The sequence below is a fragment of the Lepidochelys kempii genome, chromosome 8, assembly GCF_965140285.1.
Source record: "Lepidochelys kempii isolate rLepKem1 chromosome 8, rLepKem1.hap1, whole genome shotgun sequence".
Lineage (NCBI taxonomy): Eukaryota > Metazoa > Chordata > Testudines > Cheloniidae > Lepidochelys > Lepidochelys kempii.
In genome coordinates, this window is record NC_136387.1 from 54375248 (window position 1) to 54401411 (window position 26164).

The 26164-nt window shown below is 43.2% G+C and overlaps 1 protein-coding gene and 1 long non-coding RNA gene across 5 annotated transcripts; one reads left to right on the plus strand and one right to left on the minus strand.

The window, feature by feature from the left end:
* Nucleotides 1-2452: 2452 nt before the first annotated feature.
* LOC140915942 (uncharacterized) lies at nt 2453-5615 on the minus strand. The gene is made up of 2 exons (XR_012160329.2): nt 5274-5615; nt 2453-2763 (listed from the first exon to the last, which is right to left on the minus strand). It is a non-coding gene; the product is annotated as an uncharacterized LOC140915942 (long non-coding RNA).
* On the plus strand, nt 5055-26164 carry NPL (N-acetylneuraminate pyruvate lyase). 4 transcript variants are annotated; one of them, XM_073356612.2, is made up of 12 exons: nt 5055-5123; nt 7189-7257; nt 11022-11095; nt 11813-11900; nt 13428-13485; nt 14795-14870; nt 15970-16062; nt 18897-19042; nt 19248-19294; nt 19980-20064; nt 22016-22055; nt 23424-26164. In XM_073356612.2, exons 1-12 carry the CDS (start codon nt 5074-5076, stop codon nt 23561-23563), a joined length of 966 nt encoding a protein of 321 aa, XP_073212713.1. In that variant the 5' UTR covers nt 5055-5073; the 3' UTR covers nt 23564-26164. The 4 variants fall into 4 exon arrangements, with proteins under 4 accessions (XP_073212713.1, XP_073212714.1, XP_073212715.1 ...); XM_073356613.2 differs by lacking the exon at nt 5055-5123 and adding an exon at nt 5596-5729; XM_073356614.2 differs by lacking the exon at nt 5055-5123 and adding an exon at nt 5946-6153.

A 26164-nucleotide genomic window follows, 5' to 3' on the forward strand; every position in this document is an offset into this window, starting at 1 on the left:
AACTTGTGCCGGCATAACTTATGTCGCTCAGTGGTGTGAATAAATGACCCCCGCGAGTGACATTAATTATGCCCGAATAAACGCTCGTGTGCACAGTGCTATGTCGGTGGGAGGGTTTCCGCTGCCAACACAGCTTCTGCTGCTCATGGGGGTGGGTGTTTTATGCCAACGGGAGAGCTCAGCCTAGAGCTCCTTCACCAGAGCTGTGTCGGTACAGCTGCACCGCTACACATACAGACATGGCCTAATACCGCCTTAAAAATCTACCTTTGCCGTGATGGCTACAAATTACCGCCATCTGGCACTGGGTCAGCAGGAGACTACCAATGGCTAGAGACCACTCTGACTACCAACACGACTAACAGTGCAAATGCTCCTCTCTCTACTGTTATCTTGTCCTCCCGCCTCTTGACCCCCCACCTTTGCCCTGCTTGTCTGTCTGTCTTCACCTGCTACGTATTTTCTAAATGCTAGATTGGGAGCTCTCTGCGGCAGGACTGCCTCTGGCTACATCTACACTATGAGCTGGGTGTGATTCCCTGCTTGAGTACACATACCCCTTGTATCCTGGACTCTAAAACTTCCTTCACAATTTAGAAGGGCTGAGCCTGCAACCCATGGAAACTGCATTTAGAGAAATTTTTGTTTGGTTATGGTTTTTTGCATGTTGTGCAATTCATTTGGCCAAACCTGAAAAACAAGCTATCGCAATTCTTTAAAAATTTGGGGTAGTATATCTTTTAAACATCATGTGGTAATTACCAGACCTCGTCCTCTTTGGTTACGACAAAACAAAAATATTTATGAGATGGGGAGAGGGGTGTCTCTAGAGGAGGGGTGCACGGAGGTTACAGTTTGTGTAACAGGAACTTTATAATTGTAACACTGACAGACCATAGTCAGCATTGAACCTGGAACTTCTGGGACCTAAATGCATGAGCCTCTACTGCGTGAGCTAAAAGCCATATGTCCATTAGCGAAGGCTGTAGCAGACTCATTAATCTCTAAGTGGTCTCGGTGCCACTAGATAGGCCAGAACACCACACCCAGGAGATGTGTGGGTTACATAATGTAAAGCTTTATATCAGTTAATTCTTTGGGACTGCCTCAATAAAATGGAAAAAAGTAATTGTTTTGTAGATAGCCGTATAAATATTGCTACAAATGTAAAGGCGGTGATGCATTTTGATTATATCACAGGGCTTTGTATAAGTCAAATAATGTCTGGCCTTGGAGTTCTGGAGGGGGTGGATATTGGTGCTGTGTGCATGGAGGGGTGAGGGTGATCCTGCAAGATATGCATGTGTAGCCCCCTCACTACCTGTCCTTTGGAAAGCAATTAGCACCTTTTCTCTGTATTTTATACAAATTATGAAGGCTCCACTGCCCAGTTCTCCAGGCAGGTATTTCTTTGGGCTCCCCCACTCCCTTAGGGCAGGCAGCTCTAAGAAACTTTAAAGTGATGATTTGGGTGAGTGTGCGTGTTGTGCTGGGAGATTTGTGCTGATTTGTGAATGAGGGGTGTGTCCTGTGGTGAGCGGTTATGTGTGTTTGGGGTTATTGTGTGTGTTGATTGTGGTGGTCCTGCCGGTGGCTATGTTCGGGAGTGTGGGTTGCATTGGGGAGCTTGTATTGAGGTGTACAGGCAGCAAATCAAGCTGTGAAAAACTGTGGCACTTGGGCCAAGTAATCTACCATCTGTGCAGACTGATTCATTACCACCCACAAAATTGTTGCATGCAAATTAGCTATAGAGGAAAGGTGGCAATGGGTTGAATTACCTCTGATATCACCAAGGTCTATGATTGTTGGCATAGATCAGTGGTCCCCAAACTGTGGGGCAGGCGGCAAGGAGGAACATTTGGGGGCGGGGAGAAACAGCGGGGCCTAAGCCAGCCCTCACGGGTGGGGCAGGGAGGGAGCACCACCCAGCCCCGCTTTAACCCAGCTCTTCCATGGCCCCGGCTCCCAGCTGCAGCTCTGCTCCTGCCCCCAACCTCAGCCCACGGCCACGATTTCGCTCCCGCCCCCAGCCTCAGCCTCTGGCCACAGCTCCATTCCCAGCCATGGCTCCGTTCCCGGCACCAGACCCGCCCCCAGCTGCAGCCCCAGCTACAGGCCCCTTACCCCTGTCCGTGCACTTCCCCTCCATCCCCCCGAGCCGTGGTCCTGCTCCTGACCCTGGCTCCTGGGGTGGGATGACTGTAAAAAGTTTGGGGTATGTCACTGCCATAGATAGTGACATGCCTTACATTTTTTTAAATCTATAGATATAAAACTACTTTGAATGTATACTTAAGGTGGTTTGTGTATAAAATAATATGCAGGTTGGTTTGAATTTTATTCCTGATTTAAATAAATATTTAAAGATTTAAATAAATATATAAGGCTTGTTGCTAAATGTACATAGGTTTTGTAAAAAGCTTGATAAAGAAGTCTACATGCACACTCCTTTTGATTAGTATTTTACCTTTAATTTACCTTTACAATATGTTTCAATAAATAATTCTAAGGCAATGAAATAAGAAAAAAATCTTCAGCCTGGGTCTGGAAAAAAGTAATGGAATTTAGTATTTTAGGGTGTATGATTCCACAGAAAGTCACATTATTTAAGAATACTTTGCAGTTGGCTCAGCCAGTGTGGTATGGGTTGTTGCAAGCTCCCATGACAGGAGTTTCTGTCATTTGATTGGTGAAAATCTGTGGGGTGAGGTGCTCTTCTCTTTTCTTTCTTTGCCTTTTTTCCTTTCTGTGCTTTTCTTTCTTAAAAAATAAATAAATCTGGTACATGTCTGAAAGGTGGCTGTAGAACCATTGTGCCCAGTTCAGAGTAACTCATTCTAAGGTTACTTTTTTTTTTAGGACTGTCGATTAATCCAGTTAACTCATGCGATTAACTCAAAAAAATTAATCATGATTAAAAAAGCTAATCACGAGTAATCACACTGTTAAACAATAGAATACCAATTAAAATTTATTAAATATTTTTGGATGTTTTTCTACATTTTCAAATATATTGATTTCAGTTACTACACAGAATACAAAGTGTACAGTGCTTACTTTATATTATTTTTATTACAAATATTTGCACTGTAAAAATTATAAACAAAAGATATAGTATTTTTCAACTCACCTCATACAAGTACTGTAGTGCAATCTCTTTATTGCAATTTACAAATGTAGTTTATGTGTTACATAACTGCACTCAAAAACAAAACAATGTAAAACTTTAGAGCCTACAAGTCCACTCAGTCCTACTTCTTGCTCAGCCAATTGCTAAGAGAAACAAGTTTACATTCTGTGGAGATAATGCTGCCAACTTCTTAATTACAGTGTCACCTGAAAGTGAGATCAGGCATTCGCATGGCACTTTTGTAGCTGGTGTCGCAAGATATTTATGTGCCAGATGTGCTAAAGATTCATATGCCTCTTCATGCTTCGGCCATCGTTCCAGAGGAAATGCTTCCATGCTGATGACGCTCATTAAAAAAATAATACGTAAATTAAATTTGTGACTGAACTCCTTTGGGGAGAACTGTATGTCTCCTGCTCTGTTTTACCTGCATTCTGCCATATATTTCATGTTATAACAGTCTTGGATGATAACCCAGCACATGTTGTTCATTTTAAGAACACTTTCACTGCAAATTGACAAAATGCAAAGAAGATACCAATGTGAAATTTCTAAAGATAGCTACAGCACTTGACCCAAGATTTAAGAATCTGAAATGCCTTCCAAAATCTGAGAGGGATGAGATGTGGAGCATGCTGTCAGAAGTCTTAAAAGAGCAACACTCTGATGCAGAAACTACAGAACCCAAACCACCAAAGAAGAAAATCAACTTTCTGCTGTTGGCATCTGACTCAGATGATTAAAATGAACATGCATCAGTGCGCACTGATTTGGATCATTATCGAGCGGAACCCATCATAAGCATGGACACGTCCTCTGGAATGGTGGTTGAAGCATCAAGGGACATATGAATCTTTAGCGCATTTGGCATGTAAATATCTCACAACGCTAGCTACAACAGTGCCATGCAAATGCCTATTCTCACTTTCAGGTGACATTGTAAACAAGAAGCAGGCAACATTATCTACTGCAAATGTAAACAAACTTGTTTGTATCAGCGATTGGCTGAACGAGAAGTAGGACTGATTGAACTTGTAGGCTCCAAAGTTTTACATTGTTTTATTTTTTAATGCATTTTTTGTACATAATTCTACATTTGTACGTTCAACTTTCATGATAAAGAGATTACACTACAGTACTTGTATTAGGTGAATTGAATAATACTATCTATTGTTTTTTACAGTGAAAATATTTGTAATAAAAATAAATATCGAGTGAGCACTGTACCCTTTTTGTATTCTGTGTTGTAACTGAAATCAATATATTTGAAAATGTACAAAACATCCAAAATATTTAAATAAATGGTATACTATTATTGTTTAACAGTGCGATTAATCGCAATTTTTTTTAACGGCTTGACAGCTCTAATTTTTTTTCTCTCTCACTACTATTTTGTGGCCTTTGCAATTAACAACCATTATTAGAATTGTACTACCTTCATAAAAAGCATACTGCCTCTTAAAAATTAGGAACATCATTAAGTCTATATTTATTCATTTATTTTAATGTTTCCAGTAAGGCTAAATCATATAAAATATAAGTCTTGTTTTCCCCCAAATGGCAGATGGCACCAAAATACACATATGTCTAAAAAAGGATAGCAAGGTACCCTGGAAAGGGTAAGAGGGACTTTTTTTTTTTTAAAAAGGGTTGGGGGGGCGGGGGGGAGACAGACAAAAGAAGAAGGGCATGGAAGGAAGCCTGTGCAAAAAATACATAGTGATGGAAACACCAGAAACAGATTTCTTGTTCAGTGTTCATGGATGAATTTTTTAATAAATAAAAAATAAAATTCTCAGGCGAAAACGGCAATGAGACGGAGTTTGAGAGTACGTATTAGCCATGTAGGGTAAAGCCCCTTGTGAGGATTGGATCCTTATTCCACATGAGTAATTCATACACGCAAGGAAAGGCACAGTTAGGGCAGCCAAGCAATCGGAATGCCGCAAGAGAAGGAAATCAAATCTCTGCAACCGTGCGTACAAAACCGGTCAGTGCTGGGCAGGTGCCGAGCTGTGGTGGCCCTTCTTTCTTCCCCTTCCTCTCCCTGGCTCCAACCTTTCTTCCATCCCGCTTCACCCTCTCCCCAGCCACCACGGAAAGCGGTCACCCCCCGCCCGCAGCAAAACCTGTAACTAACAGAACCGCGCCGGCCGCCCCCGGCTCCTTCGCTTGGTCGCCGCGTAGCTCAGCGCCCACCCGCCTCCGCGCCGGCGGCCAGGCCGGGACCTCCGGCGGGACGGCGACTGCCCCACAGGCCGGGGGTACGATGGGGGGCGGGGGGGGGGCAGTCCCGACTGGGGCTTTGGCCACGCCCATGACAAGGAGCCAGGTCTGCAGCGGGCCCCGGGCACGGAGCACCCCCACCGGCGAAGAGCCGTTCCGCTCGGGGGGGGACGCGACCCTGCGGCTGGGGATGATGGGAGCAGGCTTAGGGCAGGCCTTCGGCTGCTGTCAGTGGGCATGCGCGGAGCCTCCCGGCCTGCTCCGTCATAAAAGGGCGGCCGCGGGGGCCGAGCCGGGCACCAGACCGGCCCCGCCGCGGAGGTCCCGGGCAGGCCGCGCGGAGCGCTGGGCACAGCGGCTCGCTCTGCCGGTGAGGACAGACTGACACCGGCCGGGTGGGCAGGACAGCAGACTCGTTGCGGGCTCCGCAGAGTTGGGGAGGCAGCTGAGAAATTCTTATGCGGGGGGGCAGATTGGCTGAGTCTTGGGAAGGGGGGAAGAGACAGACCAGCTTTCTGAGAGTGACTGAGGGGTGGTGTGTGGGGCTCCCAGGGGGGACTGAGTTTCTGAGCCGTGTGGTTGTAACAGATTTTGTCCCCTTCCCCCATCCCCTGTGAGGCTCATGTGATGCTGTTCTCTCTGGGCTGGAGCTGTTCACCCAATGTGCAAATCAGCTTGCTCTCAAGAGAGCTTACGCTGTGCGCTGTTCCAGTTATTTCCATACTACGTGTACTCGGGGCAAAACCTGTTAGAAAGTAGCTTTGCATTAACAGGACTCGCAGTCCACTCTGTTGGTGAGTAGGGGTGCCAATGCCATCTGCTTCTGCTTAACTGAATCTTTAATTTATAGAAGAGTTTTATTTCTAGCCCTTATGGTTATGAAGACAACCTCCCAAAGCCGAGCCAAGTGTAACCATTGCAGGGTTGAAGTCTTATGTCCTCAGACATACCACTCTGGGTGCCTCCAGTACTGCTCAGGATTGTAACTGGGACAAACTGGATCAGTTTTGTTCTGATGCTGTAGACAGAGTTGGAAGCAGCAGCAGAGAAAGTCCTGGAGGTGAAGGCACCAAAGACCATGGCTGGGAAAGGGGTAGCATAGCATAGTAGAAACCTCACTGTACAGCAGGAGAAGAATTTTCCTTTTCCCAACCTTTCCAAGAGGAGAGAGAGGCTCAGGGTGGGGCCGGGGCTGTGTTTGGAATAACAATAATGAGAGTGGTGGGTAAATTTGTAAAGAGAAGTAGAACTGACCTCCGATCAGGCTCAGAAGTGACTTTTCAATCACTTAATTTCCCATCATCTCCAACCCAAGCAGAAACTATAGAGTACCCTTCGTATGGACATAATCTCTGAAGAAAAGTTTGGTGGCTTAGCTCCCTTGATAAAAATGTGCTTATATTTTTTCCCCTATATAGTGTTTGACATGCATCTTTTCCACTCCCTCCCCAGTCCTCAAAAATGGTGTTAGAGAGTTTGCTTCCAGAAATTTTCCCTTCAAGCAGAGACCCAAACATAAGTACTGTCTGACCCAAAGGTGAATGTTTTAGGAAGGGATGCACATGTGAAAACAGGAGATTCAAAGAGAAACTGCCTTTGAACTAGAACTGTATCAGGTGCTACCAATCTTATGCTCAGACCTTGCCTGCTACAGTAATCGTGTCTGCACAGGTCCTCAGAAAACTGCGCAATCTGTTTTTCTCAAAAGAAACTTACAAAGTCCACTTGTTCCAGGCTTTGCCTGTAGAGCTTTGTTGTTAACAGAATTTACTCAAAATATGTCTCTTGTTAAAAGAAATTTTGCTTGTCTTTCTGACTTCTCCTGACAGATCAATGGCATCCCCAAAGAGATTGCAGGGTCTCACAGCAGCTACAATCACTCCAATGACTCCAGATGGGTAAATATTCCCTCTGACTACCAAAATGATTGCTGTCAATGTCAATTAATGTATTGTGAACTTTTTCCCAGAACCTTACACTTTCCTACTTGCTTTTCTGCAACAACTTTACCAAAAAAAAAAAGTAAACTTTCTAACAATGTTCAACATCCCAGGAAGACAAAGGTTTGTGAAGGCTTTTGTTTGACTGACTAATCCCCTTCCTTAGAGTCCTGAAGTCCTGGGAGCAGAGGTTAGTGTTGTGATGGGCAGCTTATTCAGGAGAGTCTAGGTTGGCTCTCAGGAGAGGAAAAAAAATCTGGTTGGTTACACTGTAAAAATGGAGTTGCTCAACCCTACCTGTCTTTGATAAGTGCTTTGAGATCTAGGTTTGAACAGTGCTATGTTGGTATTTACGCCACTCCTTACTACTTGTAAACGGAGAAGATTTGGTCTGGAGTTATTGAGGCCATAAATGTGGAATCCAGCCCTGGTTATTCTTATTATCACAAGCAAAATGAAGACTGTCCCTTTCTCTCTTCATCCAACTAAAGAGAAAGGGCAAAGTAACATCCACCAGATGCCATTTAACAGCCTGCATCCTGTAACTATGAAGGATGGTTTGCTTAGCTACTTGTCAGCACTTACAATAGTAGAGTGTATTTATAAAAATAACAACTTGTCTTTCTAGAGTGCCCAAAAGGTGTTCATAGTGCTTCCCTTCTCAAGAGAGCTTACAGTTTAATTACCAAAAAAGACACAACGGCTTACAGCAACAAACAATTGGTCAGGAGGCAGTGGGGGAATTAAAAGAAAGAGGCATGAAAGTTAGAACTACACCATCATGTGGTGACATTGGATTGCTATGTGTACATCTAAATGATCCTGTGACATCTTTTGGCCTATAAATAAATATCCATGTGTGTACATACACACTTCTTTAAAATGCATTTGTTTAAAAATTGTTTTATAATACCACACATCTTTAAATTGAGGTTAAGGTTGCTGAAATGAGCACCCAAACAGTGGTGTCAAGTGATCTTCGTGTAAGGGAGAATCAGGCCTGGTCTGCCACTCTGACATTGGCTCACTAGCCACATAGTCAGAATAACTAAAAGGTTCTAGTGGTGACTAATTTAAAATCTGAACCTGATAGAAATGCTGTGATTACACATGCTGTGTGTTTCACCAGTTTGTTGAGGACAGCTAGACAGTTTGCATTTTGAGTCACACTCCAATGTCCAAAGGGAACTGTATGGCTGACCAACAACACTACATTTCATCTTGTTTGGGAACACTGCATTATTTTCACCCTGTGGCAGATATTGAATCAGGAGCTCAATTTTTTTTTTTTTTTTTTTTTTTTTGGATCTTGACCCAAGAATGTTTCATTCCAACCTTAATTCTCCTTAAACTACAATGTACAGTACAAGAAACACTTAATAATCTGAGTATGGTAGAGCTGCTGGAAATGAGGCACTGTATTTTGATAGGGAAGAGAAAACTCACAAAGCATCTTCAGTAGCAGAGGTAAGTGGCTGCCCCACAGGGTCTTGTTTTATCTCTCTTGTGGTAAAGCCAAGACCACAGCCCATTCCATCCCTTAAAGGAGTTAAATGGTGAGCATCCAAGAATGTAATAGGAGGGAAACTGTTTTTCCTGTAATATTTTACTCTGAGCCTTTCATCCTAAATGATGTCTTAGTGCTCTACAAATTATAAGCATGCAGCAAACCAGTGAGATGCAGGGAGTGGGAAGGTGGCACTGGCAACCATCTAGCACACTGTAGAATGCAGACAGGGAGGGTAAAGGAAATTTTGACCAAGAATGCTGGAGCTTACCTCTGATCTTTGTTTAATTCTGTGATGGCAAAAATGGATCACAGCAGAGCTGGTCAAGACTTTTCAAAAATTCAAAGTTTTAATAAAAGTATTCCATAAAAAAGGTCACCATTGTTTGAGCAGCTCTAGATCATAGGGTCTGTCTCAGTGATTTCTGTACTCAGCATGTACCATTTAAAATTCAGATAATAGTTTTTAAGTACTCTTTCTGCAGATTAAGCCTGGATCCTGAGCAACGAGTTGTTCTCTTCCCATCTCTCATGTGACCCCACCAGTAACACACATTCTACAGAGTAAATTCTACCCCTCATTGAAACAGGCACAATCCCATTGTCTTCACTAACTTTGCACAGATCGGAATTTAGCATACAATATCTGGGAGGGATTCTGCAGGGCAAGCAGCAGTAAAGAGTAGTGAAAATATATGGATTAGAGGCTGTAAAATTGTAAAGGTATGGGCCAGGTCCTCAGCTGATGCTAATTTACATCATCTGAGGATTTGGTTCTCTGCTTGCAGCTGAAGTGAGCAGATATGACTGAATACACAAAGGAATAGCTCTGTCAAAGCAATAGTTACTATTTTTACCAAGTTGCTTTTCAGTTAGACCTGCAGTCTTAAAGCACCACAAGATACTAAATGTTTTCCCAGGGGAGAAAGGGCCTTGTTTGTTTTTCTGTATCTGAAAAACCCACAATAAACTTCTTAGAATTGTTTTTCCATCTCCGAAGGCCTGAATGAACCCTGTTGGGGATTGGAGACTTTGGTGTCTGAGACTCTACTAGTTTCAAACCTGCCATTAAAACATAACTAATCTTGGTATCCTTTCTAGCTACATTTTATTCCGGGCTTACCCAATGTTCCTTAGATCAGTGGTTCTCAAATGTGTTTTTTTTTTTTTTTTCGCGGACCACTTGAAAATTGCTGAGGGTCTCGGCGGACCACTTAATGATCTTTCCAAATGTGGTTTGTATCATTAGCTAACTATTGTAAAGCACTTTAGATAAAAGTGCTATATAAAAAAAATTAATAATTTTTTTTTGGTCTACAAACACACTCATATTTTAATATCAGTAGTCTTACCTTTCTAATGTGATGGATGTGCCCTCTCTCTCCTGCCACGGCAGCCCTCAAGCTGGGCCTGGGAAGGAGGGAGATCTCTCCCCAGCAGCCCTGGAGCTGGGGAAAGTTGCCTCTTTGGCCGCCGCAGCCCTGCGCATCCCAAATTCCCTCCACCCCCTCTTCTCACCCCACTACCCCCTCCAACCTACCTCCTATTCCCCCTCCCCTCCCCCCCGCCAAGGCCACCACCTCACCTTACATATGCGTCTTCTCAGCGGTTCCAGTAATTAGGTGGGTGGCCTTTCATTCTCTCGCGTGTGGCCGCCCAGGCGTGCACCTTAGGGGGAACTATCCACAGACCACCTGGGTGGAGCTCGCGGACCACAGTTTGAGAACCTCTGCTGTAGCGCTTTCCAGAAGTCAGAGCCAGCCTGGTGGCTGCTGTGTGCTCAGAAGGGCAGTGGTTAAGAGACAGAATCAGGTAAACTTGAAAAAGAGTATTCCTATCAAGTCTTCAATATTTTTTAAAAGACATTAATATATTGTAGCAATAATAGAACATGTGAAGCTTAGTGGTTCTGATCACTGAAGATCTGGGTCTTCTAGTTCTGGGAATCTCATGCTCTAGGAACCCCAATTTAGGCCTCACGTACAGGACACTTTCTAATCTGGCATTCTCAGCCCCAAATACCCTGTTCAGAAGCTTTATGTATAGAGGTCTCCACAATTCAGGAAGTGGGCAGGTGAAATTTTTTTTTAAGCTAGATTTCATATTCCCAACCCCTCTAGGGTATTAGAGGGAAACCTTTTAGAACTTGAACTTGGTCAGGATTCTTTACACACACGTTTCTGTTCTCCCTCTTTTTATTTTCTTTCTTTTTCAGAGAAATTAACCTCTCTGTGATTGGGCAATATGTGGATTATCTTGTAAAAGAGCAGGGTGTGAAGAACGTTTTTGGTAAGTCGTAAGCAGTGAGTTGTGCTTCTTGTCATCCAAGAGCTGTGATGCAATGGAATATGGGGATGGGAGCATTCTAAGCATGTGCACTTAAGTGGAAGAAATCATAGCCTATTCTTTAGGAATCTGTTTTTGCGCAAACTCCCAGTTATGCGCAGGATAGAGCAGAAGATGAGAATGTTACTGGAGTAGGGAAGGAAGCAGAGACAACTACTAGACTATGCCACATTAGGGCATTAAGAAGGATCAAAGCAGTGACAGAAAAGACCCATCTGAATTATTCTATTCACATGCTTGGGGAAGATGTGGTCACCTGATAGACAACATTGGATACGAGAGAGATGCATTTATTCAAATCCTATTTATTCAGTAGGCACCTTTATCAAATGAGCTTCAAGTCCATTGTCCTCTTACAAGGGTTTCTTCCTTTCTGATTGTGTTGGCTTAGGAAGGCATATGCATTTAACTCTTTCAGTGCTATAGGCCTTCTCTACACACCTACACATACACAAATTCCACATGTTTAACTAAAGCACTTTAAAAACCAGTTTATTTAAATCAGCACAAACCCTTGTGTGGACTTGCATATCTGTTTACAACTGTCCAATATTGAGTTAGTTTGTGTGATTTAAATTTCAGTAATGGTCTTTAATAAAACCAGTGCAACTTCTCTGTGTAGGCCAGACCTCAGGATGTGTTGTGTTCTGTTTGAAACAGTGAATGGCACAACAGGAGAAGGGCTGGCACTGAGCACCCAGGAGAGGAAGCAGCTGGCAGAGGAGTGGGTGACCAAAGGGAAAAACAAGTGAGTAGCTCTAAGGAAACCTGTCTGTTCACATAGACATTACTGCTTGTCTAAGCAAAGGCTGTACCCTCTAATTACTTCCCCTATTTTCTTTCTCTGGCCCATTTATCAAGATGTTGCTGGTATTGTCAAAATAAGTGACTAGAAAAGTGTGGCTCAGTCATCAGCCTCCCTCCATACTGCTTAGAGGGGGAAGGCCTCTGGGATGCCTCCTCTCCCTATTGCTTATGGAGGCATGTGGAAGAGAGGCGGTTTTGAAAAACACCCTCTTCCTATTGCTTAAGTTGGGGAAAGGGGAAAGTAATAAGGGATGTAAAAATGAGACCCTCTGTTTGCTGCTTTTATGTTGCCTTAACACAGGCATGAGAGCCTCACAATATTTGTATGTATGTTTTTATCTTTTCAACACCCCTGTGCAGCAGGGCAGTGCTATTATCCCCATTATACAAATGGGGAAACTGAGGCACAGAAAGACTAAGTGACTTGCCCAATCACACCGGAAGTCTGTGGCAGAGCAGGAAATTGGCCCCATGTCTTCTGAGTCCCACGTTACAACTCTAATCACTGGACCATCCCTCTTCTTGGATGTGTTGCATATTCTCATATCACTCGCCTTTGCACTGTCTCTCATGTCCCCGTTGGAAGTGAGTTGGGGGGGGGGGTGAGATATGCAGAGGGGGAGAGTGGAATTGTGGGGAAGGGACAGTGAAAAGGAAAACAAGTGACAGAGAGGGGAAAAAGCTTTCCCTGGATCTTCTTTTGGATTTAAACTTTCTGTGCTTTTGTTTGGAGGGAGAAAGGGGGGGAAACAAAAATGGGGGGGTTATTTTCCTTTAAGTAGGGGTGTCTTGGTAATTTTTGTTCAAGTTTGAGTTTAAAAAAAATTCTTGATTTGGGTTTTGTTGTTGTTGTTTTTGTTTTGGGGGTGGGGTTTGTTGTTGAATAACTCAAAAAATTCCTATGGAAAGTTTAAGAGGGAGGAAAAAGAATTTTGAAAATTTCCCATGAAAAATTAACTTTTTTTTTTTAATCAACTCTGTGTGATTCTTTCTAAGCTTGCCGCATACAGCGGGCATGATTCTCCACAGCCTTGTACCTGGTGCATTCATTTCTATGATACAAAATGGTTTCTGATGTTGCAGATCAGAATCATTAGCCCTTTACATAGGGGAAGAGATTACACAAGGGGGGAAAGCAGGGGAGAATCTGGCCCACTGCTTCAGGAAGATCACTTGGCCAAGCATGTGGCAGCTCTGGGGATGAGGATCTGAGAGAGCTGCAGAAATAAGATTGTGGGATCTGGATGTTGAGAACACTTCTGGGTGGGGGAGGGAATGGGAAGAAGTGTTGGATGTGTGGCTGAACTTTTTGCTATACTCTAAAACTTTGTTTCTAGATCCCTTCTAGTTTGTATCCACTCCACTGAGTATCTGCTGTGTGGACCCAGACTGTTTGTCTGGCATCTTTCCCCCACATTTAAATTCCCACAAACCAAAAAATAAACAGCAATCTTTTTCTCTTTTGCAGGTTGGATCATGTGATCATTCACGTGGGTGCATTAAGTCTACCAGAAGCAAAGGAACTGGTGTGTGTGTGAATTTTTTCTTAGCCTCCTTCCTTTGTCCTTCCATAACTTTACATATGAGTGGGTTGGTTCCCCTTTTCTTTTCTGAGTTTATGCACTTACTGACCTCTCTTTCCATGTTATGCTGTCTTGGTCCTGAGGGATCCTGAGGGTACATCTACAGGCAATAAAACACTGGCCTGGGTCAGCTGACTCAGGCTGACAGGGCATGAGCTGTAGAGCTATAAAATTGCAGTGTAGACGTTTTAACTTTGGCTGGAGCCTGGGTTCTCAGACCCTCCCACATCACAGGGTCCAAGAGGCCGGCGTCCAGTCCAAGCCCAAATGTCTGTACTACAGTTTTATAGCCCTGCAGCCCAAGCCCAGTGAGCCTGTGTGAGCTGACCCAAGCCAGCCATGGGTATTTTATCAGTGTAGTCATACCCCTGAGTCTTTGAGCATACAAGCATTGGAACTAATCAAACTGAGTTGGCTTGCTCGACTAGCATCTCCTGGGCGGCTCAGTCAGGTTATGCAGAATTTATTTGTATTGCTGCAGGGCCTAGGATGTTCTTTCATGGACCAGGACCCCATTGCAGTAGGTGCTGTACAAACACAGACTATGTTAAAAATAGATTCTCCCCCACCATTTTAGTTGGGGGAAGGGGAGGAACCTTCCAAATGTGACCTGACTCCCCTCACGTGAACAGCCCCATTCATCTCGGTAATATAATGACCATTGTAAATTGAATTGATCACTTTGCTGTGGGTCACTTTCTCGCTCTCACTCACATATACACATTCCCTCAGGCCCAGATGGTCCACTCCTGGCCACTTCTTCAGGGCATGTGGGAATCTTTAAGGCATGTAGTAGCTGAAGGAAGGGAAAATTCTTGAAGAACCTGATGGTGCCAGAGAGCAGGGTTCTATTCCCTGCTTTTGCCACTTACTTCCTGTGTGACTTGAGCAAGTCACTTAACCTGTCTCTGTTTCCTGATGTGTACAATGGGGTCAGTGATGCTATCCTATTTCTTGGGAGGTGGGAGCTGTAAGGACAGAGGACCATTCATTAATCAGGCAGAGGTAATAGATATGTGTTTTGTTTAGAAACAGAGGTAGTGCATTACATTGATGGAAGGGTCTCTTCATCCCTGGCATAGACTGGCACAATTCCCATTGACTTCATGTCTGAACTTGTTCCATAATGTACAGCTTGCTTAAGGGTTTAATTTGTAGCTGTGGAATGGATTGATGTGGTTCTTCACTATGTGCATGATAGAAACACATGCAGTGAATGCACCTTTGATACATTCTGTTCTTTCCTATCAAGGCCAAACATGCAGCCGCAATAGGAGCGAGTGGTATCGCTGGGATCGCCCCCTTTTTTTTCAAACCTACAAACAAAGGTGAGCAGAGATGTCTGTGGCCATCACACCCACAGAGGCCCTTTTTCTTCTGCAGTTTACCACACATTCAGACTGTCAGCAGTATGATATGGTAAAGGGAGGTCATGTTTTTTAGAGATCTGTGGCAGCAATGCTGCTGTAGTTGGTCAGAGTATCTGGTTCCTCAATGATAAAACTTCCTTTATAGTGCTTGGAGTTTCTTCAGAGAGGGCAGGTTCTTGAGTTTTAACATAGGTCCTGTGTTATAGGCTCCTCCTTTACCCTCTGCTGCTCTGGCACAGTGTCCCCGTCCTCACGGTCATATGGACATTCTTTTGGAAACCATTTCTGGAAATAACGTTGTTTGAATGCCAGTGGTGCGTTTGGAGCTGTACAAACATAAGATGCAGCCCAACTGCAATGAGAGGAGAGTGGTGCCTCATTGAACGGGTAGCTGATGCACTAACATCTCCCCGTCACAAACTGACTTTGTATTTGGTCTTGGTCACAAGTGAAGCTAATTGATGATCTCTTGATGCCTACTGGACACACCAAACTGCATTCATTACAAAGGCAGATTTGACGGTCTCTGCTGAAGCACAGGAGTCGATTAACAGGGCCAGTGCGTATTACTTGTGAGGTGCAGAACTACTTGGGGAACAGATCAGAACTGAGGGTAAATGATAGAGCTGTGTGAAAGAAGCTTGTAAAACTCTGTATTATCAATTCGTCAGATTAGCCCAAAATGAAATAACCTATTGTGTCTTGGCTTTTTATACAACACATGTAATATGAAGGAACTACACTGGCCCAGTGGGTTTGAAATAATCATGTTTACTAACCTTCTACCCCATTCAAGGCCTAGCTACATATATACACTGTTGTTCTGTTGGCTTCTGAAACCTAGACGGTGGAAAAGCTTTAGAGGGCTCACAAACTTTTAAAAGCATAGTACCCAATTCCTATATTCTGCACCTATTAAGTGCAGAAGAGATAGAGAAATAGTGTCTCCTTAGAGATGGATTCCTGATAAGTCTGTGAACCTGAACTCCACTTTATGTGGATGACCTCCTTTTCTTGCCTCAGAGTATGATTGCCTTCTTTCACTGCCTCTTTTCAGATACATTGGTTGCTTTCTTACGGGAAGTTGCATCTGAAGCCCCTGGCATTCCATTTTATTACTATCACATTCCTCCTTTAACAGGTGTAAAAAGTAAGTATTGCTCATTCAGCGACTTTTGCTCCTAGTACATGCACGCTTTCCCCATTCAAGGGATTCACTCAGAAAACAGTTGGTGAATCTAGAATCTGAAAACAAATTTAGCATGTCTACGTTAGAAAACGTTACTGCACCAAAACGGGATTGAATGGTCAGATAGGTGCTGTACTTAGTGGGGAAGATAATAACTGTTGACATCAAGAAAGCTGAGGTATTTAATTCCTATTTTGTTCGTCTTTACTTAAAAAGTTAATGGTGACCAGACATTCAACACAATTATTATTAACAAGGGGGAAGGAACTCAAGCCAAAATAGGGGAAGAGCAGGTTAAACAATATTTAGATACGTTAGATGTGATCAAGTCGGCCGGGCCTGATGAAATTCATTCTAGGGTACTTAAGGAACTAGCTGAAGCAATCTCAGAATCATTAGCAATTATCTTAGAACTCATGGATGATGGGTGAAAGGCGAACATAGTGCCTATCTATGAAAAAGGGGAACAAAGAGGACCTTGGGAATCATAGACCAGTCAGCCTAACTTCAGTATGTGGAAGGGTACTGAAACAAATTATTAAAAAATCAGTTTGTAAACACCTAGAGGATAATAGAGTTATAAAGAATAGCTAGCATGCATTTGTCAAGAACAAAACATGCAAAACCAACCTAATTTCCTTCTTTGACAGAATTTTATTGGCTTGGTGGGGGGGAAAGCAATAGATATGATTGTAGCTTGATTTTTAGTAAGGCTTTTGACACCGTTTCACATAATGTTCTTAAGCAAACTAGGGAAATGTGGTTCAGATTAAATTACTATAAGGTGAGTCTGGAACTGGTTGAAAAGTCATACTCAAAAGAGTAGTTATGACTGGCTTGCTTTCAAACCGTGAGAATGTATTTAGTGGGCACTCAGAGGAGTTAATAGTCAGTCTGGTACTAGTCAATATTTTTATTAATGACTTGGATAAGGGAGTGGAGAGGATGCTTATAAAATTTGCAGAGAACACCAAGCTGAGAAGGGTTGCAAGCACTTTGGAGGACAGGATTAGAATTCAAAACAACCTTGACAAATGGGAGAATTGGTCTGAAATCAACCAGATGAAATTCAATTAAGACAAGCTCAAAGTACAACAGTTAGGGAGGAAAAAACCAAATGCCCAAGCACAAAATGGGGAATAACTGGCTAGGTGGTAGTACTGCTGAAAAGGATCTGGGATCACAAATTTAATGAGTCAACCATGTGATGCAGTTGCAAAAAAGGCTAATCTGAGTCTGGGGTGCATTAACAGGGGTGTTGTATGTAAGACATCGGAGGTAATTGTCCCACTCTACTGTGCATTGGTGAGGCCTCAGCTGGAATACTGTGTCCAGTTCTAGGCATCACGCTTTAGCAAAGATGTGGATAAATTAGAGATCATCCAGAAGAGAGCAACAAAAATGGTAAAGGTTTAGAAAACCTAACCTCTAAGGAAAAGTTAAAACAACTGGACATGTTTTAGTCTTGTGAAAAGAAGACTGAGGGACGGACCTGATAACACCCAAAGTATGTTAAGTGCCATTACTAAGATGATTGATCAGTTCTCAATGTTCAGTGGAGGTAGGAACAGAAGTAATGGGCTTACTCTGCAGCAAGGGATTTAGGTTAGGTGTTAGGAAACCCTTTCTAACTATAAGGGTAGTTTAAGCTCTGGAACAGATTTCCCAGGGAGGTTGTGGAATCCCTACATTGGAGGTTTTTAGGAACAGGTTGGACAAACACCTGTCAGGGATGGTCCTGCCTCAGCGTAGGCAGGTGGGCTAGATGATTTCTTGAGATCCCATCCAGCCCTACACTCCTATGAGTCTATAAGATGAACTGATGCTGACTATGACATTGTGACTAGTGTAGACCAGGATGGACCAGTTTAGCATCATGTCACTAACCATGGTTAAACCCTGGTTCCAGCAACCTTTCACCACACCTAACTGACTGCGATGACCCCGCCACTTGTGCTGCTCAGTACTGACAGCAAAGTCTTGGTTAGGTAACTGAAGTGCTAATCCCATTCAGCCACAATACATTTTTCTAATGTAGATAAGCCCATATAGGTGGTTAGCTGCTGAGAATTGAACCTAAGGTGTTTAGTTGGGTTTTTTTGGTTGTTTTTGTTTGGTTTTGTTTTTTTTTGACTCCCTTGCTCTAAGCACCAGATTGCATAGCCGCTTTGAATATATTTTTAAAGTGTAGCTGACAGTTCATTTCTGAACTGCTTATCCAACTGTATTTCTCAGTTTCTGAACTGATAAGATGAATACTCAAGAAGAAAATAAGACCTCTGATAGATACTAATGAAATCACTGCTGTGTAACAGGGCACAAGCCAGGAAATAGACAGGGAGACTGGGGGGAGGGGGAGAAAATGCTGGTGGCAGAATTATAGAAGCTGTTCAGCTTAGATGTGCATGTGTCCCATATGATCTTGCTTATTGTCAATAAGCAGCAAGTATGTAACATGGAAGTAGGTATAAATGAGGTATAAATATATAAAATTCTATATCAATGGTACGTTTCTCCTCACAGGCATTTGTTTATCATTTCATATATTCCAGAGTTACTTTCAAGCTATTTAAATAACCAAGCTCTTACATTTAAACCATAAAGAAAATGTTGGAAAGCAACAAGTCTGCCTCTAATTACCTTGTGTAAGGTGATGGGGAGTGGAGGGACCTGACTCTGTTCAAATGAAGAATAGTAAGGCTTGAATGACCATGATGACCCTTTTGGGGAGGAAATCAGGGACGTCTTATGTGACTGGGATGTGTTTCTTGACGTGAGATTGTTGTTCTGTGCAGTTCGTGTTGAGGAGCTGCTGGATGGGATAAAAGAACAGATCCCCACCTTCCAGGGGGTGAAGTTCAGTGACACAGACCTCTTGGACTTTGCACAGTGTGTGAAGAACCACAAAGAGCAGTTTGTGCTACTCTATGGGGTAGATGAGGTAAGGGGCTCTACTTCTAATGATCTCCCCTAAAAACCATGTGGCTTATGCTAAGCCACATCCTGGTTCCAACCTGAACAACTACTACCCAGTGCAAAACTGAACTCTAGCCATGTTCAGGACTACGAGTTGTACTGCTCATTCTTCCTTTGCTTTTTATTATATGAAGTAAAATGCTTTTTTTCCCCCCACCCCCACAAACTAGCATCTGCTGAGCGCACTGGCAATGGGAGCATCTGGGGCTGTTGGAAGGTCAGTCCTTTTGCATTCCTGCCCCATTTGTTGCCATATTTACCACTATCTGTCTATGTATTGTAATTATATGGCCCCCATTACTGTAATATCCTTAGTGCCTTACAATATTTAATGTATTTATTTATCCTCACAACATTGCTGTGAGGCAGGGTTGGACTGTTACCCTCTTTACTGATGGGGAACTGAAGTTCAGAGAGACTAAGAGATTTCTGGGTGATCTTGGGGAAAGTCAGTGCTGGAGAAGGGAATTGAACCTAGGTCCAGGTCAGTGTTTAAGCACTAGACCATGCTTCCTTCCCCACTGAGGAAGCGTAAATAAGTTACTGTACCACATTGTTTACTTGTCACTTGTGTGATTTATGCATTGTACACGTGAATTGCGAAGTGTGATTGTTTTTTCAAGAACAAAAAATCAGTTAGCCATTCTGGGGAACGATGTCATTTGTAAAGGATGATGGGAAGAGAACACTTAATTGTAACTCTTTCATTGGGAGCAGTCATCCTTTTAAGGCTCAACTATATACAATGTTTCAGACCACGTGGAATTTCTAGATGGGAATGATTATGTTCTGAAAATAAAATATTGCACTAGAAAGCCTGGGACTTCTTGTTTTTGTTCTGGTTGAGGTGGCTGCTCTAAGCACCTCTTTGCATAACTGAGTTTACTTTGTTTTTTTGGCAGCACATACAACTACCTGGGCAAAAAAAACAACTTGATGTTGGAGGCTTTTGCAAAGAAAGACCTCACATTAGCACAACAATATCAGGTACAGCATCTTCCCCTGCTCACAGTGGGAGTGTCCTCTCTCCACTCCCTTAAACTTTTCTTCATTGGGCATTCATTCTCTGTGGCTTACCACCACCACTTTATCCACCTAATCTCTCTAACCACTGTGCTCACCCACGAACAATCTGTTTGTCTGGTACACAGTTCCCCTTTTCTGAAACTGTTCCAGGCATGAACCCTGCTATTTTAACTAGCCAAGGCACAGCTCACCTTTCTTCCCCTTGTGTAACCTCCCCTTCAGCCCCCAAACCCTGTGTGGAATGGGCACTGTCCAACTCTTCCCTCATAAACAGTCTAGTCCAGACAGGTCTGTTTGTTTACCCCCAGTCACATACATGCACATGTATGTTTTGGCTTAGGCACAACCTGTTCTAGGATCCTCTTCTCCCATTTCCAATCAATGTTCTTCTCACCCACCCTCCTTCCTCTTCCCTTCCTGTCCATGTGCGCACACCTACCTGCTGACTAGTCTGGAGGACTGCCTCCTGCCTTTCTAACCTGGCTGAGCACCTCCTTGCTGATTGATAACCACCATTCAAATACTCTCCATCTATAAGTCTTCATGCCCAATCTCTTTTAAGGGGTGGTGGTCCTAGTCTTCTCTTTAACTATTCTAGATGGGTCATTGTCCACTCCACCCACTTTTAACCAGTCTTGGCAGTTTCTTCCCCTCCCTCATCAGTTGCTTGTGGGGAAGGGAGGTTAGGCTGGACCAAGCATCACCTCTTTCCTTCTTGTCTATATTCTCCTGCTTCCCCTCCACCTCCCCCACAACTGAGATTGGGCTCTCTGCCTGAAAGGGAATTACAGCAACCTGCAGGGTATTGTCCTGCTGGGACGCAGGGGAGGGAGCGTTATTGTAATAACTGAATGATGTAGTTTTGGGGTGCAGCCTGTGAGCTGGACTCATGTTCTTCCTGGCTGGTAAAAGACAATGGAGAGACACCAAGTCTACTGCTGACTGAGATTGTCAACAACTTCCTTCAAGAAAGAAAGGTGCCAGGAGTCCTCCATGGCATTATTGAGGCTTCTGTTCAAGAAACTATTGCCTAATGTAAATAATCCTGCCTGTGCTGAATCTCCCATTTTGGGAAACATCTGAGAAGGCCATGGTGGGATCTGGTATTCTCTTGCATTTCTTGGACACCAGTCAGTTTGGCTTCAGGTCTGGGTATGGCACAGATACTGCACTGATTACATTGGTTGCTTTTTGCCTGGGAATGGATGAAGATTGGGTAACATGCTGATTATTTTAGCTGTCAGCTGCCCTTGATCCTATTGACCGCAGGGCATTGCTGACATGTCTGAGGCCCCTAGCAGGGGTAGATGGATCCATTCTTGGGTGGCTGTGTGCCTTTCTTCCTGGTTTACAGTAGGCAATAGCATTCTGTACTGAGGGTTCTCCATCATGCAGGGTTTCACAGGTCACTATGCCATTACTGTTCTTACTCTACGTGTCAAAGGCCATCTAGAGGAGTCAGGAGGGCTGAGCAATGGTGAAGTCAATCTGCAAATGATACACAATTTTCTATCACAGTCTTGGGCAGCTGGGGGCACTCCTCCTGGACTGGTGGCAGGAGGGTGGGGTCCATGTTCAACAAAGGGTCCTCTACTCTGGAAAGGACTTCCTTTCTGGACTTCCAGAAAGGCATGGTATGCCACTTTCCTCAGACTGTTGTGTTAAGGGGCCAAGTTGAATAAGGACGGCCTGAGTGGGTGTGGTTCATTGGGGGGTGGGAGCTGTGTGTGATCTTGTACTTTTGGGGATATAGTAGGTTGATTGCTTAAGAACGCATGCCAAATGTACTGGGGACTTTCCCTTTATGTCTTGTATATAACTGTTTGTTATACAAACATCCAGAGCTGTTAAGATAGATGTCTTGTAAATATGAAGAAGTGAATTAAAAAAATACTATCTGTTTCTCTTCTAGTTCTGTACTGGAGAATTTCTCAGCTTTGTATTCAAACTAGGTAGGTGCTGCAATATCTTCCTCCCCTCCCTGTGTTGTAAAAGAGGGACTGAAAATCCATGAGATTCACTGAAGCTTCCAGGTCCCTGCAACCTGAGAAGCTCCCTTCTGAAAGATCTTGTGCAAAGAGAGACCAACTCAAGCAGCAACAGCAGATGTATCAGCAGTTGAGAGTTCAATGACTGAGCTGGCAAAGCACATCCAGAAAGATTCCACTCACTCTTCCTTCCTTTCTCCAGGCCCTCTGACAAATTCCCCAACTTCAAAATAAATAATTTTTTTTTTGTTTATCCTGACTCTCCATTTTTCTTCCCAAGTCCACTCTCAGTGTCATTGTTATTGAGTGTTCTCAATCCTGGACAAGATGATAAAGTGCCCTAATGACAAAGCACAAGGGGCCTGATTCTCCTCTCCCTTATGTTGGTATAATTTAAGAAAAGGAGTACTTGTGGCACCTTAGAGACTAACCAATTTATTTGAGCATAAGCTGTAGCTCACGAAAGCTTATGCTCAAATAAATTGGTTAGTCTCTAAGGTGCCACAAGTCCTCCTTTTCTTTTTGCGAATACAGACTAACCCGGCTGCTACTCTGAAACCTATAACTTAAGAGTAACTCCATTCAAGTGAGTGGAGTTTTATACAGGTATAAGTGGTGTAAGTGAGAGGACAATCGGGTCAAGAATCTAAAAATCTGTTTATGAGAAAAATAAGTGTTTTTACATCACAGGCTTACTCCCCTTGTGCTTTCAAAACTATATCTATTGACTTTGCTGGGAAAAAAATACGTGTTTTCTCCTGTTAACTCTGCAGAGCCAGCACTGCTTTTGGGGAGAGACAGATTCTTTCTGGTTTACATATAATCAAGAGAATTATTAACTGAATTCTAACTACAGAATCTGTATTACTTCTGATACTGTATGTAAACCACAAAGGACATGGTTGGGCTTTTGGTTCCTAGGTTGTCTTCTGAGCTGAGAGTTAGATGATACATCTTATCTATAAAGATGACCCTAATTTGATCTGGAAGTCCTGGAAAAACAAGTATGGGAACCTTCCCAAAGCCACACTTAGAGTCACTTTTCAGAGCATAAGCATGTATTACTAAGGAAATATTGTACTTGGGGCATTTTGGAGGAAAATATGGGCAGGTAAGAGCAGTTGGTACTGTTATACAGGATGGATATTAACTCTGTTTCTGTCTGCAAACATCACTTGCTAATTACATCTTTCTCCCTTGTGGGAATTTAAACTCTGGCCATATTCCAGGATTTCACAAGAGATGGAATCGTTGGTGTGGTTGGGATTTTGGAGCCCCCTGTAGTGACCATCTTTTATTTAAGTAACCTGCTTTTTTCTTTTGTCTGCCTAGGTTTTGGTGTTGCACAGACTAAAGCAGTCATGACTTTTACCTCAGGGATTCCAATGGGTCCCCCACGACTTCCGCTCCTGAGTGCCTCTGTGGATTTTATTGAGAAAGCAAAAGCTAAAATGGCGAGCCTGATTCTGTGACTGTCCCAGCAGTTGATCTGATATGACTATGGATCTGGAGGTTTGGGGCCTCTGCTTTTGTGATTCATCACTCAGTGTTCTCAGGAACTAGTAATAAGTGGTTTCCTGTCAGGGATGGCCTTGCTAGCCCATGTCTTGCTTTCTTTCCTTTAGCATTACCCAAAGATTGAACCTTTATAATACAGGTGAATTCTGTTTATCTAAATGACCTGGAGGACATCAGAGACCTTTGGATAACCAGGTGTTCAGATAAATGGAAGTGCTATTTTTAGCTGCAATTTCACAGGTCTGGTCTGTGCTTCAAATTGAGGTCAGCCTAGCTACGTTGTTAAGATGCCCAAACCTCTCTGGTAGACATGGCTAGGTCAATGGAAGAAGTCTTCTGTTGACCTAGCTACTACCTCTCGGAGAGGTGGATTACCTACATTGAGGTAAACCCTCTTCTGTTGCTGTAGGAAGCGTCTACACTATGATGCTACAGCAGCACAGTTCCAGTGCCACAGCTGTGCCACTTGAAGGGCTCTAGTGTAGACAAAGCCACTGTTTCATGCTGCAGTGATGCCAGTCCCAGAGGGAGGAGGGGAGAAAAGGATCGGGTATCACTGCAGAATAAAAGGGGGGGTGGTGGTGGAAGGGAGGCAAAGAGGAGGATGGAAGAGAGAAAAGGAAAAGGAAGGAGGTAGAGGGGAAGGAGCTGTAGGAGACCGGAGCCTTCTTGACAGCCCAGGATTCCACAAGCACCAGTACAAATACCGTAATGAGGGGTATGGCTGGCTGGCTCCCTCCCCCACAGCTGTCAGTGCTAGCAAGTGCTCAAACAGCACCAAGGAGGTTCTTGTCTCCTGCAGCTATTCCACCTTTCTTCACACCCTTGGGGATCCACAATGTAGTTATCTGAATGAACAGTGTATTCCCCCATGCGTTTAATGAGCCACTAAGAGGTTAACTGAAGAGCATTCCGCGGTTCATTAAATGCACGGGCACTGCTGATTCAGCTCATCAGGATTTTCAGTTAATTGAAATTTGAACTTTGCCTGTAGTTGCCTCTGCCCTATGGTGCACAAAAGCAAGGTTTGCTTCTAATGAAGCAAACTTATAAGGGTATGTCTGTACTGAAAATGCTACAGCTGCAGTCCTTCAGTGTAGACACTACTAATGCCGATGGAAGAGGAGAAGGAATTCCAGCAAGGAACCTGAATTCCTCTGGAAAGGGAAGAGGACTCTCTCTATAAAGGACTTCTGGAATTTCCATCTACTATGACAGTCCCAACCCTCCCCTCCCCCACACACTTTTTATGATGCTGAGATGTGGGTGAAGTAATGTCTCTTGTACTCTGACATGACATCATTCTGCTCAGCCTGGTATTTTAGTGCAGCTGTTATGTCAGATAAACCTACAAAAACTCCCATTTTTACTAGTGAGTAAAAGGAATCAGGTTTCTGTGCCCAGAACTCCCAGAAGACACTCTTCTTCCATAAGCTTCTTTCCCTTCATCTCTCTTCTCCATTTTCTTGCTCTCCCTGTGTTTCCTCAAACAAAAAAAATGTAAGTATTGTAACTTTTGTGACAGAAGGCACTTGCTCCATCTTGTTCCCAGCATGTGCTGGCTAAAGCAGCACCAGAGCTGGAGCAGGAATTGAACCAGAGGTTCTACATGGCAATGCAAAGCACTACTGCTTCTTACAAATGTCATTTATTGCTGATGTGAAGGGGCTCTCTACACATATTGGACCTCATGTTCCAGTACACCCTGTGTATTTGTTTACACCTTGGCAAAATGCTACCATCTAGGTGCCTGAAGAATTTTGATTTGGTAGCATTTTACACCCACTTTGCACAGGTAAGAATGACTGCATGTGCAAGGCAGGGAGAATCAGGTCTGAGGAACTGTTGCTATTTTAGTTTCCAAGGATTCTGGGTAACTTGGAGAGTAACCTTCCATTAACTTCTTCAAATTGGCAGTAATAATCTCACTTTCTGTCTGCAGAACACAAACTGTAGAACCCCTGACTGAGTTAGACGGTTGACATGATTTTTCTCCTGAATCTGTAAGGCCATGTAGGTAAGCTTCCCTGGTGGGTCAAATATGGAAGAAGGTAGCCTTTGAAATAGCAAAGAGCACTGCACGTTTGCAACTGTTCCTTGCACAACCAACCATTGATTGGAGCAAGCATGCAGAGAGCCAGCATGACAAAAATCATAGGAAAGAATAAGACCGTGCACACTCCCAGATTCAGCTACCTGTATTTTAGGAGAACTCTACTGTGTATTCCTTAAAGCTTTTACTTTGATGTTTTTAGGCTCTCTATTCCAAATGAGATTCTCTATTGCTGTTCCAGTGCTCTATGCACATAACAATACACTATTACTTTTTTTCTGCATTTTTAATATAATATATAGATGCATCTAAACATGAGATCTTCAATTGAATAACTTTTCTAACAGACCCAAATTATTCCTGGTATTTTAAAGTGTGTATTGGTCTGATTATACAAATCTCCAGAAATTAAAGTGTGTTTACCTCTGAAAATTTGTTTAACATTTTCAGTGAAATTTATGTATATTTTCTTACAGTGATCATAAAAGCATTCTTAAAAACA